At 61.2% G+C, this 18,134-nt stretch overlaps 2 protein-coding genes across 5 annotated transcripts in view; both read right to left on the bottom strand.

Moving 5' to 3' along the window:
- Window positions 1–1,387: 1,387 nt before the first annotated feature.
- Window positions 1,388–5,233, bottom strand: UPK3B (uroplakin 3B). The gene is made up of 6 exons (XM_060122291.1): window positions 5,092–5,233; window positions 4,792–4,941; window positions 4,317–4,554; window positions 3,011–3,090; window positions 2,143–2,272; window positions 1,388–1,673 (listed from the first exon to the last, which is right to left on the bottom strand). Exons 1-6 carry the CDS (start codon window positions 5,192–5,194, stop codon window positions 1,514–1,516), a joined length of 861 nt encoding a protein of 286 aa, XP_059978274.1. The 5' UTR covers window positions 5,195–5,233; the 3' UTR covers window positions 1,388–1,513.
- A 3,118-nt stretch (window positions 5,234–8,351) lies between these two features.
- DTX2 (deltex E3 ubiquitin ligase 2) overlaps window positions 8,352–18,134 on the bottom strand; it is a 33,500-nt gene continuing 23,717 nt past the window's right edge. For 3 of the 4 annotated variants that reach the window (XM_060122287.1, XM_060122288.1, XM_060122289.1), the window contains 6 exons: window positions 15,440–15,580; window positions 12,999–13,072; window positions 11,711–11,869; window positions 10,862–11,023; window positions 9,545–9,634; window positions 8,352–8,896 (listed from right to left, as the gene is read on the bottom strand). In XM_060122287.1, the coding sequence (XP_059978270.1) occupies window positions 8,669–8,896; window positions 9,545–9,634; window positions 10,862–11,023; window positions 11,711–11,869; window positions 12,999–13,072; window positions 15,440–15,580 (854 nt within the window). In that variant the 3' untranslated portion in view covers window positions 8,352–8,668. The remainder of the gene's footprint in view (window positions 8,897–9,544; window positions 9,635–10,861; window positions 11,024–11,710; window positions 11,870–12,998; window positions 13,073–15,439; window positions 15,581–18,134) is intronic. The other variant, XM_060122290.1, reaches the window with a different exon arrangement.

The raw sequence follows: 18,134 nt of genomic DNA, 5'->3' as shown, positions 1-18,134 counted from the left end.
CTGCTAAACCCACCTGCGTTGGTGGGAGGCTTCCTGGCCCTGCCCCCCACTGTGGGTGGGTTTCCCTGGGCCCGTCAGGAGATGGGGCACCCTCAATGTATAGTTAGGGCTGGCGATCAAGGGCATAGGCTCAGGGCAGCCCCGGGTCTGGTGTCGGGGCCAGGCTGGGCCCTGCGTGTAAATTCTCCTCTTCCAGAACCAGTACAGGCACTGCTAGGATGGAGGAGCCAGACTGCATTTATTCATCTCCAAAAAGCAGGGGCCCCCGCTGGCCACCCTCCTCGGGGGGCCTGCCTGCTGGGAGCCGCGGTCAGACTAGAGGGGCCGGGATTGGGTCCAGGGACACGGGGTGCGGTGACAGTGGACAGTGCGCGGCGGGGAGGGTACTGAGCCTCAGTTTTTCCGTCCAGAAAACGGTGGCGGCTGTGCGGATCAGACGACACATCGTAGATCCTCAAGCAAGAGCGTGACTGCTCATCCCTCTGGCTTGGCCGAGGTGGGACCTGGAGCCCTGACCTCCAGAGACCCCCCTGAGTGGCGGTATCTCTACGACATCGGGTCAAGCGGCGGGACTCGCAGCAGTTCATAGGAGTGCGCAAGCGCGGGACCCTGCGGCTGCGTTGGACTGGCGGCCCCTTGTGGCCACAGTGGGAACCACCGGCCTGGCGGGCGGGCGGACGGACGCTGCTGAGTTAAGTGTATCCTCCTGGGTGATGGGGGCTCTCGGACCCCAGAGAGTCCATTGGGGTGATCGTCTGAGGAGTGTGAGCCCATGGGTATGTGACAATGTGAGGGAGTGATAGCCTCCCAATAGTAACAGGTCACATCAGGACACGTGGTCATCTGAGGCTCAGAGCAGTGAGTGAGCGAGCTCCCAAGAACAGCTCCAGGCTCTGCGTGAGGGCCTGCGTCTGACACTGCAGGGCATGCAGCAGGAGCTCAGTAAATGTTTGTGGCGTGAGAGTGAGTGGATAAGTGTGTGAGCCATCAGCGTGTGCAAGGGGGTTAGGAGTGGTGGCCGGAAAGTCATAACGTGTGTCTACACTGTCAGACCTTACAGCTGGTGAGTGCCCCCCTCAGAAAGGGAAATGGAAGAACCTCTAAAGGCTCCACTGCAGCCCCAGCCGCTGGTGGATAGGACAGAGGGGCAGAGGGAGGCCTCATATACCCCAGGATGGGCCCAGCCCAGCCCCCTACATGGGGCAGACAAGGCCCCCTGCAGGCCTCCTCCTGGGGCCTGGAAGCTTCCTGTCAGGGCGGTCTCTCCATGTCACCTTTCAGCCTCACTCGAGGCAGGCAGAACTCAGGCAGATGGAGGCGGAGGCTGGATGCCCAGCCTGACCACAGCCCTCCCCTGAGTGCAACTTCACTGCCTGGAGCGGGGGAACTGGGAAAGCCCAAGGCAGGGCTGCTAGTGGTGGGATGGATTTCAGGCAGGGTGGGGAGGTGCGATGGGGGAGGGGCACGTAGGTGCAGGTCCCCCACTGCCCCAGCCCCAGCTGTATGGGCCAGGCTAGGGGCTGAGGCTGGGGAGGGGTTCCAGGCCAGGCTCGCAGCCCACGGGCAGCGTGGAAGCCTTGCTGGGTGGGATGTGGTGGGTCATGTAACGCGTCCCCATGAAGGAGCCGGTTCGCAGCTGCTCTGGGGCCTCCTCCGGCCACCACAGGCTGGAGCTGGATGGGGAGAGGAAGAGGCGCAGCTGTCATTCTGCTGGGTGGAGTAGGCTGCCGAGCTCCCCGCTCCCAGAGCCCTCCCCCTGCAGCCTCTGCTCTCCCTTTCCTCCCTTGTAGAACCAACTGGAGGTGTGCCTCCTCCAGGTGGCCACCCTGACTACCTGGGTGTCAGTTCACTGAAATGATAGAGGGCTCATTGGAGAGAAAACAAGGTCAGGGAGGAGAAGGGCCCAGTCAGAACGAGGTGGCCCCTTCTCTGAACCTGTCGTCAGAGGAGCTGCTGGACCACCTCCCTGACCTCCCAGGTGAGAGATATTGGGGGGGGGGCGGGGAATTCCCTGCACATCCCTGGAAGGGGCACCGCCCACCTCAGAACCACAGGGCTCATGGAGGTCTTCCAGGTGCTGGGACCAGTGAGAGGGAAGGGGTTCTGGGTGAGAGAGGGGCCCTCTGGGGTGTCAGCACTCACAAGCGCACGCTGGAGGCTGCCAGGAAGGCCAGGAGCAGGAGACCGGCCAGAGAAGAGAGGATGGAGGTAATGACAATCATGTCGCCACTTCGCCGGCCTGGCCACGTGTCAATGGAGCCTGGGGACTTCCCTGCACACACAGTGGCTCTCAGAGGCTGCCCCTGGACCCCAGGGCGGTCACCTCCCCACCATGCTCCCACCCAAGGCTGACTGCCTTACATCCCCAGCCAGCCTCCTGAGCCCATCCATCTGTCCCTCTCAGCTAGGCATCTGTGTTCTGCCAGCCTGGACCACCAGCCATCGCTCCAGCCTCTGCCTTGGTCTCACCTTCTGGGCTGTTCCCACCAATGTGCCTGCCCACTGCCCCACCTGTGGCAGGAAGCGTGGCAACAGAGCTCAGGACTGCCCTGCTCCTGGAGCCTGGCATTCAAGGCCCTCACATGACAAGACCCACCAACACCACCAGCCCGGCCTCTCAGCCCATCTCCCGGGCGCCCACATGTGGGACACTCCAGCCTTTCACGTGCAGTTTCCTTATCCCGGGACCCACGGCCCTGACCGACTCCAGCCTCCTCCTTGCCCTGGCCCTTCTCCTCCACCTGGCAGTGCTGGGCACAGGGTTGGCTCCTTGAAGGAGGAGAAGACTGCTTCTGTCTATGACGGGGCTGGGGCCCGGGGCACCCGAGGGTTGGCAAACATTTTGGGGTGGACAGAGCCGGTGTCTCTGCTGATGGGGTCGACCCGGTGCCCCAGCCTCCAGCACGAGGTTCTGTATGGGGCGGGGGCCGGCTGAGCACGACCATGGTGGAGAGGGCGGCCAGTCCACACGGGGCAGACTAGAGCCGGAGCACCCCTCCCCCAGCGCTACCTTGGCGGAGAGTGATGGGGTCGGACCACCTCGTCTGGGCCTGGGGTGAGCCCTTGGAGTCCATCAGGAGGAACTTCACCCTGGGGAGAGGAGGAAGGGTGAGATTCCGAGCCTCGACTGCCCTGGGCGAGGCACCCACCTTGGCCAGGCCCCAGGCAGCTGTTGCTGGCTGGCCAGGCTGTGGGCCTTTCCATGTACAGGGGAGGGTGGGGCCCATCAGCACCGCTGAAGCCTGGCCCTGCTCTAAGGACCCCCGGAGACCTCTCTGGCCACAGTGACCTGTGCCAGCAGCCCCAAACCATCTGAACCGTCGCTCTCCAGACACTCTATCTGGTTTAGGTGGCCCCGATTACTAAGTGCCACATGCAGGGTGCCTCAGGGTGGCTCAGCGGGCCGCATGGGGCTGGGGCGCCCTGGCTTCCCAGAGAACTGCTGGCTGTGAGGAGTTTGTGAGGCCTTGGAAGGCCCCCCTATAAGGGCGGGTACCCCAGGCAAAGGCCAGGGAGGGAGGGCTGTGATCAGGGCGCACTCCGAGCCCAGGATCACGGGAGGGGGCAGGCTGAGCTGGGGGCGGGGCACCGGGAGCCGTGCGAAGCCTCGGTTGTATCTTTGTCCGCGGGTGGGGGGCGGAGCTCTGGAAGGTTTCCGAGCCGCAAGGAACGCAGGCAGGCTGGCACTGACGGGACGGCTCCGGGGCCGCTAGGGAAGCGGCGGCAGGTATAACTGGAGGCCGCGCCAGGGAGTGGCCACGGGGAGGGGGAGGGGGACCTGGCCGGGCTGGGTGAGAGGGCGAGGGAGGCGTGGGTGGAGCCTACGCCCCGGCCCGCCTTGCCTGCGCCCCCTGCCGGTTCCCCCAGCCGCACTTGGTCTCCCCAAGACCTCTGGCCTTGTCCCCTCGTCTGACACCTGCTCTCCCACCCCGGCTCCACCCTCAGCCCCAGGCTTAGTTTCCCGCCAGATTTACCTGTGGGAGGGACGGTGGGCCCTGCAGCATTCCCCTCCCCCCTTGTGGGGCCTGCAGACTCCTCCCCAACCCCCACCCCACCCCACCGGCTCTGCGATGCCCATCTCCTCCTCGTGGGCCTCCTGGAAGGGCCACATTCTGTCTGCCCCCCCAGCTGGTCGGACCCCACAGAGGAAGAAACCCAGGCTTGTGAAGGGGAGGGGCTTGCTCCGCTTGCAGCCGGGAAGGGGACGGGCCAGGACAGAGGCCTGGGGAGAGGCTGGGGTGGGGTGCAGCCCTGGTCCCCAAAACCCCTCCTCTCCCAGCACAGCCCTCTCCCAAGGTCCAGGTTGGGTGACCCACCTGTAAGGTCCAGGGCCGGGGAGGGGGGCGTTGCAGTAGGGTGGCTGCTGGAGGTCAGCAAGGCAGCCGGCGTCATTGCCCACCCTAAGCACCGGGGCGCCCCCCCTGCCACCCACTGGGTCCTCACAGGGCAGCTGATCCAGGGTCTGGGGCAGCGTCATGTAGTGGCCATCCGTCAGCAGCCTCGGGGAGGCTGGGATCTCAGCCAGTGTCTGGGGACTCTGGAAGTCCCTGGAGGCTGCAGGAGTGAGGGACAAACAGATTGGGGCCGGAGGGGAGGAGCGGACGGGACCTCGCCACAGCCCCTGGCTGGGTCCAAGGCCTCCAGCCCTGGCCCTCCAAGCCTCACATGAGACTTTGTCACCTCTCAGAGCGCCCTCTGGATAAAGCCCAAACTCCCAATCCACACCCAGTTGTGAGGGGTTCCCAGGGCCCCTGCAGCTGTCCTCAGCCCCAGGCCTGCACCAGGACATACCGTTGCTGAAGGCCACCACCAGCCAGACGGTGCTGGCAGCACTGGCGTGCCCTTCCAGGACACAGCGCGGCTGCTCCAGGGAAAACGTGGTGGCCGTGACCTTCCCTTCCAGGTCCCAGGCTGTTATCCGCGGCGTGTAGGGGATGAGCTCTGCGGCCGAGGAGATAGGGGTGAGGGCCCAGGGCCCACTGCCCCTGGGGCTGCCTCTCCCAATCGGAGGGGGCGGGCTCCCAGGGTCCCGGCAGGTGCCCCAGCCCCTTGGATCTGGCCAGGGGCACCCATCCCGGGACCCCCACTCACCCAGGCTCGTGCAGGGCTGGGGCCACACCAGCACCACGAGGAGCAGCAGACAAGGGCGCAGCTGCCTCCAGGGGAGCCCCATGATGGCCTGCAGAGCACGCATGCATCCACAGCCTGGGGCTCGGCCTCACCCCCTCCCCCAACACCGCGGGCCTGGAGGAGCTGGTTAGTCAGGCTGCCCCCTGGCCGAGGGCTTGAAAGACCTGAAAATGTTCACCCTCACTCCTCCTCCCAGCCCAGCCCACCACGGGGAGGGAGCTGGGCAGGGCTCCGGTGTGGGGCAGGCCAGGGCCAGTTAGGAGGGCAGGAGCAGGGCCGCTGGAGCTGAGCGAGAGAGGTCATTGGACCCCCAAGATGCAGGCCAGGGCACCCCAGGGGCCCATGTCTGAATTTGGGTCCCACCCAGCCTCCCAGCCCTGGGGAGGAGGGCTGATCTCTGGAAACAAGGGCTCAGGGCCACATGCCAGAGATTCCTGCACCCCAGGTGCCAGGAGCCTCCCTCTGGCCTTCCATCCCCACCCAGGGAAGGAAGTGGGCAGCCCCAACCTGTCTGACGCCAGCCCCATCACCGCCCCTGGCCCTGCTGCCATCTCTGCACCCTGCCCTTCCTCCACGAGGCCACATCCTCCCTCACTCCCCAGTTCCTTCGTCCAAAGGAATCACATGGACTCAGAGAAAGGATTGTAGAGCCCTTGACAGCTAGCAAGTCCCCTACTTCAGTGGTCCCCAACCTTTTTGGCACCAGGGACTGGTTTCGTGGAAGACAATTTTTCCACAGATGGGTACCAGTCTTCGGCCTGGGGGTTGGGGACACCTGCCCTACTTACATTACTCCCACGGGTTCTCACTATATATGTATTTTTTAATTTTTAATTATTTATTTTTTAAATATTAATTTTTTTTGGCTGTGCCACACGGCCTGTGGGATCTTAGTTCCCTGACTGACCAGGGACTGAATCCAGGCCCTTGGCAGGGAGAGCGTGGAGTCCTAACCACTGGACTGCTAGGGAATTCCCTATATGTGTTTTAAAAATTGAGATATAATTCACATACCATGTCATTTTAAAATGTACAGTTCAGTGGTTTTTGTTTTCTGGGGGCTTTGGTTTTTTGGGGGGGGTTGTTTGTGTTTTGCTTAAACAAGGAGGGATTTATTTTTATTTACAAGAATCCTGGAGGAGGACAGCTGCTGGCATGGGCTTGGTCAAATGACGATAGGGTCAATGTCTCTGAGATTCTCTTGGCCTTTTTCTCATTGTAGCAAGATGGCTGCTGTGGCTCCAGCCATCATATCCTCAATCAAAGTAGGAAGACGGGAGGAGCAGGGAGGTGTTATCCAATCTCTCTCTTTTATCAGAAAAACATAAGCTTTCCTAGAAGCCCCTGTAGACTTCCTCTTAAATTTCACTGACCATAAATCACCAGATTCCAGAACCTTTTCACCACCCCAAAAGGAAACACTGTACCCATTAAAACAGTCACTCCCAATTCCCCCTCCCCCTGACAACCACTAGGTTACTTTCTGTCTCTCTGGATGTGCCTCTTCTGGATATTTCATATGAAGTGAATCACACAGTGCATCCTTTTCTGTCTGGCTTCTTTCACTTGGCATAATGTTTTCAAGGCTCATCCACGTTGTATGTGTTAATAGTTCATTCTGTTTTCTGGCTGAACAGCATTCCGTTGCATGGATACATCACATTTTGTTTATCGTGCATCAGCTGATGGACATTTGGGTTGCTCCCACTTTCTGGCTATTATGAGTGTTACCGTGGACATGTTTTCAGTTCTTGGATATTCACCTGGTAGTTTTAATTGCGGAGTCATATGGTAACTGCCTTCTGAGGCCCTGCCCAGCTGTTTTCCAAAGTGGCTACATTTTACATTCCCACCGGCCGTGGATGAGGGTTCCAATTTCTCCACATCCTCACCAATATTTATTCCCTGTTTTTTTTTTTTATAATAACCACCCTAATGGGTATGAAGTGGTATCACTTTGTGGTTTTGATTTGCGTTTCCCTAATGACGTTGAGCATTTTCCATGTGCTTGTCAGCCATCTGTGTATCTTTTTCAGAGAAATATCTATTCAAGTCCTTTGCCCATTTAAAAAAAATTGGGGATCTGTCTTTTTATTGTTGAGTTGTAAGAGTTCTTGATATTTTTTGGATACGAGACCCCTATCAGGCATAAGATTTGCGAACATTTTCTCCGATTCTGACTCTCACTGTGCTGTAATGGTGGGAGCCGAGCATGAGGGTGGCACTCGGGTGCCCACCCAACTCCTGTGCCCTGTGAGCAGTGGAGCGAGTCTCACCGTGGAACCAAACAAGATTGGGGTCCAGCTTCTCTATGGAGGCCTCCCTGCCCTCCCCAGCCAACTTCTCCACGAGGCAGTGGGCACAGTGCCCAGGGCCCACGATACTGCTAGGGGTCCACAAAAATGCTTAAATTTCTTTTAAAATCAGAAAGAAAAAAAAAAAGGAACTTCTAGATGAAAGAAAATGCTCTAACATATATTCATCTTTGTACCAGCGCATTCTAACATAGAATTTCAGTCCTTTTCTTATACGAGAAGGGCTTGTGAAAGCAAACCCCCTCCCGCAAACCCCCTCCCCCACATCCCTTACGTCACTCGGGTGTGTGTCTCTTCAGCCCCAGGCCACACTCACCCCCGCCAGGCAGACAGCAAGCCTGCGAGTATTGGATCCTCCTTCTAAGAAGGTTGGGAAGGATGAGAACTTTGAGGATGGGGTCAGATCAATCCTGTCTGGGATTCCTGTCCCGGCTCTACCGCTGTCACTGTACCCTTGAACCTGTTTCCTCACCTGTAGAATGAAGACAGCAGCACCTGCCCCATGTGAGCAGTGCTTAGAAAGCCAGAACCCTGGGGAAAGAGATGGGAGGGGCCCTGGCAGAGCTGCTGGACTGCGCACTGCAAGGAGAACTGGGGCGGGGCCCGGGAGCAGCTCAGGTCAGCGCCCGGCTCCTGGCCTCACTGTAGCCTTGGTTTCTTCATTTAGGGGGTTGGATGGGCAGCCTGTAAGGCCCCTTCCTGTTCTGACGCAGCAGGACATGTGTGTGCTGGCCTTCACACATCAGATTTTACACACACACACACACACACACACACACACACACACACACACACACACACACACACACACACACACACACACACACACACACACACACACACACACACACACACACACACACACACGCAGCCTCTCCACTGACAAACCCACCAGGGCCCGCTGACTTTGGCTATAGGGCATTTATTGCAAATAGAACATCTGAGGTATGAGAAGCTGACCCAGACCCAGGCCTGCCCCTGGCTGGGGGCACAGCAGGCAGTCTCTCCTCACCCCCTGCAGGGCCCCCAGCACCGATGGCCCGACGCGGCCCACCGAGGACGGAGGGGCCCACGCACTGAGGTAGCGGCATCCAAAGCCCTCACAAGTATGACCCCCAGGCTCGCCCAGTTCCCACACAGACCCGGGCCTGGGGGGGCCGGGGGATGGGGACAGGCAGGCAGGAGCAGCCTGGGCTCCGGGGGGGCACGCCTGCGCCCCCAGCTCACTGCTGCTGCAGGCAGTCCTCAGTCACCCCCTGGGCGGCCAGCTCGGCCAGCACGTTCTGCAGGTAGTTGGGGTCGGGGTAGCCGTGGCCTGTCACGTTGCGGTCCATCTCTGTCTTGTGGTGAATCTCGTTCCACACCACCGTGTCGGTCTCCCCCGTGGTGCTGGACGTCCCTACTGTGAAGATAAGTCGCCTCTTCCAGGCCACCTTCAGCAGCTCCAGGACCTGCCCAAGGGGGAGGGGATGGTGGGGAGGCAGGAAGAGGGGGAAGGGGAGGGAATGGCGGGGAGGGGGGGAAGAAGGTGGCCGTGAACAAGCGCTTATAACAAACCCCAGCTCCCGGGGCTGGCCTGGAGAGCAGACACCCACCCCGACACCCCCTCACCTCCCTAAGCCTCTTCACACCCTCGGAGCTGTCCCCACCCCAAAGCCACCACACCGGCTCTTCTGTCTGCCTGGCATGCTCTTCCCTGGCCTTCGGAGAGCTGGGAAGTCCCAACTCAGGTCTCAGTGCAGAGGTGGCTCTGCAGGCCACCGCCCCCACCACCCAGGTAGAACGGCCCCAGCGCCTCCCCATCCCGTCCTCCCACTGGAGCACCTGTGAGGTCAGCTCGTCTCTCCCTGGACCCCGGGCACCTGGGATGCCTAACGCACAGCAGGTCCCCGGGAAGGGGTGGCCCACACCCCAGCCGGCCCCCAGGCCTCATCCCCCTCTGCCTGTCGCAGTAAGGTGAACAGAGGCAGATCTGGTGTGGCCGCCGAGCTGGGCCCTCCCCACCCCACCGCCTCCCACTGCACACAGACAGCTGGGCCCAGAGCTGCCAGCCGGGGGGAAGGGGGGGCCACTCCCAGGGGCGTTGGTCGGGCCTTCACCTTGCGGCCCTGGGCGTTGTCCGGAAGGTAGCACTGGCGGGGAAACCCTCTGGCGGTGAACGGCTTTCCAGGGTTGGGGTGTTCCGGGCCCTGCAGGAGGCACACTGATGCGGGGAGTGGGAGCCGAGGGGCCCTCCGGCTGCAGAGGTGCTCGGACACGGGTGCCCAGCCTCACCCCTTCGCCTTCCAGGTGGGGCTGCTGCTGCGCTCAAGTGACCAACCAAATCGACTGCCGCCTCACATCTCGCTCTGAAGACCCACCGTGAACACGGCGCCCCCCCACAACTGCCCTCCCTGAACCCGGGCCGCTCAGCCTGGCGTCAGACACTCCGGCTAACTCCCTCCACTTCCCTGAAGAGCCCGGACCCCTTAGAGGCTGGGACGGAAGCGCTTGCTTCGCTGGCGGCCCTCCGGGCACGGGGCTCTCTGGACCGGATGGCAGGGCCCGCCGCCTGACACCCTCACTCGGGCACACAGCGCCTCCACTCTCGCTCCAGAAGTGGCCGGAGTGGGGTCTGAGACAGTGGCGGCAGGCTGGACAGAGGCTGGCGGTTGGAACCGCGCACAGCCCTTGCTGTGCCCTCGGCCACACGGTGACACGCCATGTACAGCTCCAAAGTCCCCTCCCGCTCTGTGGCTCTACTGCTGTCTGGAGTGTTTCTAAATTTCACTTTGAGCCACGGAGAACTGGAGGGAAACCAGGGGAAGCACATAATTAGACAAAACCGAGTGACATCCCGTCAGACTCCTGGCCCCCACTACCCAGTGTCTTCCCAACCTGCCCAGGCTCTGAGATCCCCCAACCTGGTCCAAGGCAGAGACCTCAGGGGCCAGGGCTCCCGTCTGGGTCCCCAGTGAGCTTGGGTTCCTGTCCCCGCACGCCCCACGCAGGCCTGGATCAGGCCACTGAGCGGGTCCCTCAAGAGCAGTGAGGCCAGCCAGCCCTCCCCACCCTGCGCTCTGCCCCTGTGGGCTCGCCGGCCGGCCGGCCCAATAAAAGCGCTCCTCCCGCTTAGACGCTTGCTGGCCTTCCACCCAGTACAAGTCCAGCGAAGATGCCTCTGCCTCCAGGAAGCCCTCCCTGGCTCAGGAAAGGGCTAGGGCCACCTCTTTGCTTCCACAACCCTAGGAGCTGGCTCTAGCCCCCAGCACCAGTGCCTCTTGGTTGCTGGTGGCCTGACTTGGCAGCCTAGGCACCTTCACAGTGACCCGGGGTGCGCAGACTGCTAGGAGGGGGCGGGAGAGAAAGGACAGCACCCGAGAAGGGCTGATTCCAGAAAGATCCGAGGAGGCTCCTCTTGTGCCGGGGCCCCTTACCTGAATGCCATGGGGAATGTTGTAGACTATGAGGATTGTCCCACAGTCCTCGTGGCCGGGGAGGGACACCTGGAACGTGAACACCTCCATCTTCCCCCGGGGCTGGGTTCCAGTTTTCTCCCCATAGATGGTTTTGCAGGAAGGACACTGCAAGCTTCCATCCTGGGACAAGGCAGAATGCCGTGGACTGAGCCGGGGCCCCTGAGCGGGCACCCAGGCCAGCCACCCCGCTGGCTAGATGGGAAAGAGGCCCACAGGGACACGAGTTTGGCCCCAAGTCACACAGTGGGTCCCAGGCGCATTGCCCAACTCCCAGGCAGCCTCCTCGCAAAGAAACTTGATTCTAGAAGCTTCCCTGGAAAGATAAGTTTTAACCCAGAAACTCATGCAATTTTCATTAAAGGGACGAGGTACCCAGAGACTGGCATCAGGTAAGAAAATGAGGTTTATGAGCAAAAGCTTGCACAGCCGAGTCATGTTTAAGATGAAAAAGAAAACCCTGTGAACGATGGACTGATAAGCTGGCATCTTGGCTGGTACACGATGGCACGGGGACACTGTGCAAAGGCCAGGCCCCAAGGCCCACCACGGGCCTTCGTTCTCTCCGTCCCCCTAACCTGTCCACTCCGGCTAAACTACACCAAAGGTAGGGCAGCCAGGCATCGCCTGCCACCCCGAGGCCCATCCTGCTGCAGGGCCAGAGCTGCAGACATCTCAAGGCTGCCTCCGAGCGGGCCCTGGGCCCCTCACACGGCAGCCCCAGTCACCTGCTTAAGTGCAACATGACGGGTACAGGCTGCGGGAAGGAGACCCCGACCCCCACCCCTGGCCCTGGTGGGCCATGGGTACCTTGTTCCCGTTGCAGTACATGGCCAGCAGGCAGAGCAGGTGGAAGGCGTGGCTGCACTTGGCCAAGCGGCCCACAGCCACCGGCCCGAAGGTCTTGCTGTCGGTCGCGTCGCTGTAGCCGGATGCCATGGACAGCTTCTCCATACAGATGATGCAGTCCTGGAGGGAGACCCCAACCCGGGGAACGCTCACCCACGGCCCCTATGCCACAGCGGGTGAGTCCTGTAGGACTGACCTTCGTCTGCTGAAGTGCCTCACCCCAGTCTAACTCAATCTGACAGCTGTTTGTTCCGGAGGCTGGGAGCACAGAGGGCTCACCGTCACCACAGCAGAGGGGACGGCAGGCGGCACCAAGCGTGGGGGCCAGTGTAACAACTGAAGCACAGGCGGAGAGGGCGGCCAGAACAGCCAGGCAGAGAGGTAAGTACGGGAGGGGCCCTCAGCGCTGGGCTTTACAAGGGAAAGGGAACTTGTCAGACGCACAAGCATGGGAACGGGCCCGGGCCCTCGGGTAGAGAGAAGAAAGCGTTCTGAAGCAGGAGCCAGCGTTTCCGCTGGGAGGGGCGGCGCACCTGCAGGGCAAGGGGCGACCAGGGTGCAGGAGACAAGGCGAGGTGGGGGGAGGACCAGATCCCGGGAGGCCCTGACGGCCACGTTCGGGGCTGGGGCTTCTTCGTCTTACACGTCGGGGGCCCAGCTGAGAGGCTGTGAGCAGCGGGTACTAAGTCATCGTGGCCACGTGTCGGCTGTGTAGCCGGCAGCTTGGAGGGGGGGTGGCGGGGGGCAAAGCAGCCCAGCTGTGCTGGGTGAGCACAAAGGCAGAGACAGACAGGCAGACAGCTGTGAAGGGGGAGGGCAGAGCAGGCTGGAGGGAGGGGCCGACGTGAGGATGACTTTCAGGTTTCTGTCCAAACCTTTACCAACCAGATGCTTCCTATGCACTCAGTTTGCAGGAGAAAGAGGCGAGAGAGTCCTCGGCTCTGGACTGGCACGAATGACCTTGACCCCCGCCCCTCCAGATTCTCCAGGACCCTCCACGCAAATCGGAGAAAAGTGGTGCCGCAGCCCCGAAGCGAGGCTCAGCAGAGAGAGGCCCAGGCGCAGCCGTGACGGGGGTCTGGCAGGCTGGGTTAGCCACAGGAACCCCGACCGGCCCTCCCAACAGCCGGCGGGCAGGACGGCTCTCTGGACGAGGCACCTTCCAGCGGGGGACAGGCTGGCGTCCTCGTCTAAGCCACCCCTCATTTCCAAACAAAACCAAAAGCAGCGTGGTTCCCGTGACACGCACCTCATCCAGGGCCGTCTTCAGCTCTTCTGTGTAGTTTTTTATCACCTGCTCTGGCTCTGGCTTTGGAGGCCCTCCTAAAAGAGAGAAGAACATAAGCGGTGTCCCGAGGAGAGTGAACTGGAGATGCTGGAACGAGAGAGAAAGGACGACAGGGAGCGGTCCAAGTTGCTGGGAGGGATGTTAGGGCGGCTCAGAGGGGAAGGTTAGCGTGCAGGAGAGGATAGACCTGGGCCAGGCGCAGAACGCTCTGGAGCTCTGCCGGCTGAGCCCTTCCCGGCCCACGCCGGGGGCCCGGCCCCAGGAGCCCTGGAGGAGACGGAAGAGGGGCAGAGACAGCAGCTGGCCACAGCCCTCAGGAGCCACGACGGGGCCCTGCACACCTTCACTCAGGAAACCCGTCCCAGGCTTCAGAGGACATGCAGAAGGGTCAAACAGCAGCTTCTAAAACAGATACTCTGGAGCACATCCTGGCCGTGTTATTTTACTCAGCTTTCATCATTCTTGTAAGAAAGTCTCGGTAAGAGAAGTAAGTTTTCTGAGTCAAGTGTGTAGTGCGTGCCTACCCCATGGGGACATCTGTGTGCACACCAACTGCAGATGACGGCCACACGGCCACAACAAACCACAGTCTTCTTGGGCTTGTCCCTGGACTGTGGGGTGTCAGTGCCATGCCTCCTCGATTCCTAAGCTGCCCACAGTTCTGTCCCCGACCCCTCCTCCCGAAACCTCCCACTCCTCTGTGCGCACCTGTGCAGGAAGCCCGGAGCGGAGGCCCTGCACCAAACAGGCCCCACCCCAAGGAGAAGAAACGCCCCCAGCTAGAGAGAGAATCAGCATGGCAGGGGTTCTCCAGGCAGAGGCAGCTGCAGAATCACAGAGGGACAGCAAAGCGGAGCAGAGGGGAGGGACCAGGGAGACCAGCGCAGCCTGGGAAGAGTGATCCCGGCAGGGCTTGTCATCCTGTCTCAAGGTCAGGGGGAGCTCCTGGTCCTAGACCCTGAGACCAGAGGGGCTCTGGTGTGAACCCAAGCTCATGGCCGTCAGCCTGTGGCTGCAAAGACTTACAAGCCTGAGCTCCTTCTAGACCAGAGAAGGCCAGGTGACAGTTATGAGGGGAGCAGAGGGGCAGGGACCTGGTGAGGTCAGGTTGGATTCTGGCTCTTGGGCTGGGACCAAATCAGGTCACCTCTGAGTCTCAGTCCTCTCATCTAAAAAGTGGACCCAATACCAACCAAAGCCGTGATCACTGTAAGGGCATTAGCTGCTATGACCTGAAAAACAGCTAGAGGCAAAGGAAGACCACGCACCCCATACACACGCACACGCACCCCCATACACACAGACTTCTAGGACCCTGACTCTGGTCGCTGGGGAGAAAGCCAGGCAAAAGCACAGTCCCCACAGGCACCGGGTGGCCATCCTGCTGGCTGGGACTCTATTCTGATTGAGGGGAGGAGGCCTTCTAGAAAAGACTGGTCTAGAAGGCCACGTCGACTAGGGACAGGCCAGTCTGCAGCTGGACCCTGGGATCCCTCCGGTGAGGCCTGGCTCAGCACCCCTACCTCTCTGCCTGCCTGTGCCCAGGCAGCCTTTCAGAACTGGAGGTAACTCTCCAGGAGCCACTTTTCTCAAAGGGGGCCAGCCAGGTGACCGCCTACCCCACGAAAGGGACATCCGAGCCCAGGAAGGCCAGAGCATCTGCTGAGAGCCTTGTTTTCTCGGGGCAAACCCGAGTGCCTCAGGAAGCTGCCGGCCTCTGAGGCAGAGTAAGAAGAGGGAGCAGGGCAGGAGCGACTGCCAGGGGTGGGGTGGGGCTGTGCAGGATGAGCCCCGCCCCTCCTGGCCTCCCTCCTCCCCCGTTGGGCGGGGCTTAGACAGGCAGTGAGCAGGATCAGAGCAACCACCGTACTACTACTACTTGCCAGGCGCTTCCCAAGCGATTTACTTCCTATTCCTCCCACAAGCAACCTGCCCTGTAGGAGGCGCTCCGCTCATGAACGGGAGGCTTGTGTGAGTTCACAAAGCCCGGGAGCTCTGGAAACCCAGGACTGGCGGAGCCAGAGCCATGCCCCCTCTCACACCATCCTGAAGGTCACCGAGCGGTCACACTTCTCTGGCCCAACGATGGAAGCAGAGCCATCATCGGCTTTAGAAATGGCAGGTTTAGAACTCACTACCCACAGGCCCCTCCACCTGAGTTCTGTTAAAACTCACAGCACCTTCCAACGGTTCTGAAACCCCTTCCTCCCTGGCCGTGTGACGGCCAGGGCAGTGGTCATCGGGGGACCCCTCTGAAGTAGCCCCACATGGGCTGGCCCTTCGAAGGAAGCGGCGGAGGGCCGTGGTGGTCAGAGAAGAGCGTTCGGTGCAGAAGAGTCAGAGGCAGCAAGACTCGGAGGAGGCTTAGCAGAGGCCAGAGAGTATTTGTGAGCAGGAACTACCTTTCATGGACATTTTCCTCAATCTCTTAACTGAGCTGTGACTTTTAGAGGCCAGACAGGAGGCGGGAGGGCTGGCGGGCTGGGGTGCGCGGCTAAGACACACAGGGAGTCCAATGGCTGACATCAGAATACTCGTCATGCCTACACGGGGTGCGAGATCAGACATGCAGAGAGGGGAGAAACGTTAGAAGGGGTCGTGCAGCATGTGACCTCCACAAACCCCGGCTGTGTCCAGCTGGCACTGTCAATGGCCATCAGGACCTGCCGATCTCCCCGGGGAATCCGGCTGCTCGAGGCTGCCAGGGCCTATCCGGGCCAGCAGGGCTAAGCTCTGGGTCGGGAACCAGTGAAATGCCTGGCTGGTGGGAGCCTTGGCCCCAAGCTCCAAAGGGGTCTGTGCAAGCAACCCATCAGCCCGTGCCTGGAGCATGCAGTGGGCGAGTCTGTTGCTTCGGGAGGGCAGAGGGCAGAACGCCACCCCCGGAAGCCTCCTCAGCAGTTCTGGTGGGCGCCTCTCTGTGCCAGGCATGAAGAAGGAGAGCAGACGGGCGACACAGAAGGGCGCAGCCAAGCTATGGAGACGCAGATGGGCTGGAGCTCGCGGTCCTCGCTCTGTGCCCCCTCGGCCGCGCCCCCTCAGCTCCTGCTCACCTTGCCCCCATGCGGCGCTGCCTGTTTTGCACGCCGCACCTGGCCCACCTAGGTGCCTTCAGCGCCATCGCTGGGGCGGGGCGGGCCAGCGGGAATGCTGCCCCGGGCCTGCTGCCCCACCGAGGCATCCCCATGGCCCCTGTAGCCGCTCCTCTGGAGCAGTTAAGGTCCCAGGCCGTGGCTTCTTTCTCTGGTCCCCTTTGCCCTGGGTGGGAGCACAGGGGCAGCCCACAGCGTGAGGGAGCCGCAGCAGGCAGCCGCGCCGAGTGGCCTGTCCAACCTTGTCCCTCCTTCCTGATGCCTGCAGGAGGGATGCCTCACTCCTCAGCCTGGCGCTCCACACGCATCCTAGCCGGACCCTCACCCGCGCTCCCCAAGGACCTGGAACACAGCACGTCCTCCCGCTGGAGTCCCCGTTCCTGCCACACTCTCAGCCACCCTGCTGTCCACAGCACCCTCTACCCAATCCTCCCTGTCCCTAGTCAGGCTCAAAAGCACCTCCTCCCCCAGGGAACGGAGCTCTGGGCTTCCCCTCGGGCACCTCCCTTAGGGGGGCTTTCTAGGTGCTCAGAATCTGGCAAGGGGTCTGGGCACAGCGGACAAGCCAGGTGGACCTGCTGCCCACTCCAGAGGCGATCCAGAGCGGTGAGGAGAGATCTGGCCTCGGGATCCACTGGGGCCCACTGTGGCCTCCACCAGAGAACAAAGGCTCTCAATGGGGCAAATGCGCCCAGTTAGGGACAGAAGCAGAGGCCGGCAGCCTGGGCAGCACAGGGTGCGTTGTGGTGGTCACTCCCAGGAGACACCAAAGTGCACATCAGAAGACCGAGGCTGGACACTGGGTGCCCGCTCATCAGGTAATTCGATGCCACCAGCATCCCAAGGTTGTTCCTGGGCTCAAATTGTGGGTTCCCTTGGAACTAAACATCGGGTGGGCCAAATGACAAGCAGGCACAGGGGGCAGATAGATGGAAAGAAAGAGAACAATCCCTTAGGAGAACCTTGGAGCTTTGTACTTGCCCCAACATGCACCAGTTCCCGCCCATCAAGCAGACCCCTCTGCACTGGCTGCCCCTCCCTGAGCGGCAGCCCCTCCCTGACTGCCCATCTGAAACAGCCACGTCCCCCTCCTGCTCGTCTCCTTCACTCTGCTCCAAGAGGTGCCCGGTCCCTGCCCGCTGGGGAGCAGACATCCCTGAGGCGACCGCATCAGCCCCGCAAGAGGCCAGCGTGAACAACGCTCCTGCCCTTCTCAATGCAGGAACTGCTCCGAATTCAAGACACAGACAGCGAAGTCTTAACTTAGACGTCCACAGGCAAGCAGCCCATGCCCTGCAGGTCTGCCTTCTTGTGAAGAAGTGTGAAAATCACCCCAGAGCTAACACTTCACAAAAGCGGCGTCCAGTGGACAGGATTGGGCGGTGGGGGGGAGTGGGGGGGACCAAGAGGGGCCATCACATCTTCCCCAATAGCAAGGGCTCAGGGACAGCCCCCCCAAATCGGCGTAACAGCTCGGATAGCCATGGCTTTTCCTGCTCTCGTCTTGATCTGCCGGAGCCCCTGGCAGGTCCTGCACATGGGCAGATGTGCAGACACCCCCTTTCTGATGTCCAGCGTTGGCCTTCCGTCTAGTGACCAGGACTCAGGTCCAAGCCTACCCTCAGCTGGCCCTGGCCTTACCAAGCTGGGCTCAAGGCCAGTACCACTCCCCACTGGCTGACCGGTCTTGGGCAGGTCTTGGTAGCATAAAATGCAGACAGTCCTCCTCCCTCGCAGGGTGGGAGCCTGGCCCTGGTCTCGGAGGCCCACTCCTCCCCACCCCCCTTAAGAAGAGGCCCTGGCCGGGCTGCAGGCAGCAAAGCCAGCACCTGAGGCGCCTGGCTGACACGGAGGTAGATCTTCCACCAGCGAGAGGGGCGCGCAGCCCTTCCGCAGTACATCCGCAGGCTGGAGACCTACCTGCAGACCCCTGTGCCCAGGTGCTCACCCCAATGCGGCGAGCGTGTTCCCAAATCCATAATCGAATCCGTAACTGCAGCCCAGC

This window comes from Lagenorhynchus albirostris, chromosome 15, assembly GCF_949774975.1.
Source record: "Lagenorhynchus albirostris chromosome 15, mLagAlb1.1, whole genome shotgun sequence".
Taxonomy (NCBI): domain Eukaryota; kingdom Metazoa; phylum Chordata; class Mammalia; order Artiodactyla; family Delphinidae; genus Lagenorhynchus; species Lagenorhynchus albirostris.
This window is presented reverse-complemented; position numbering and strand designations above follow the sequence as displayed.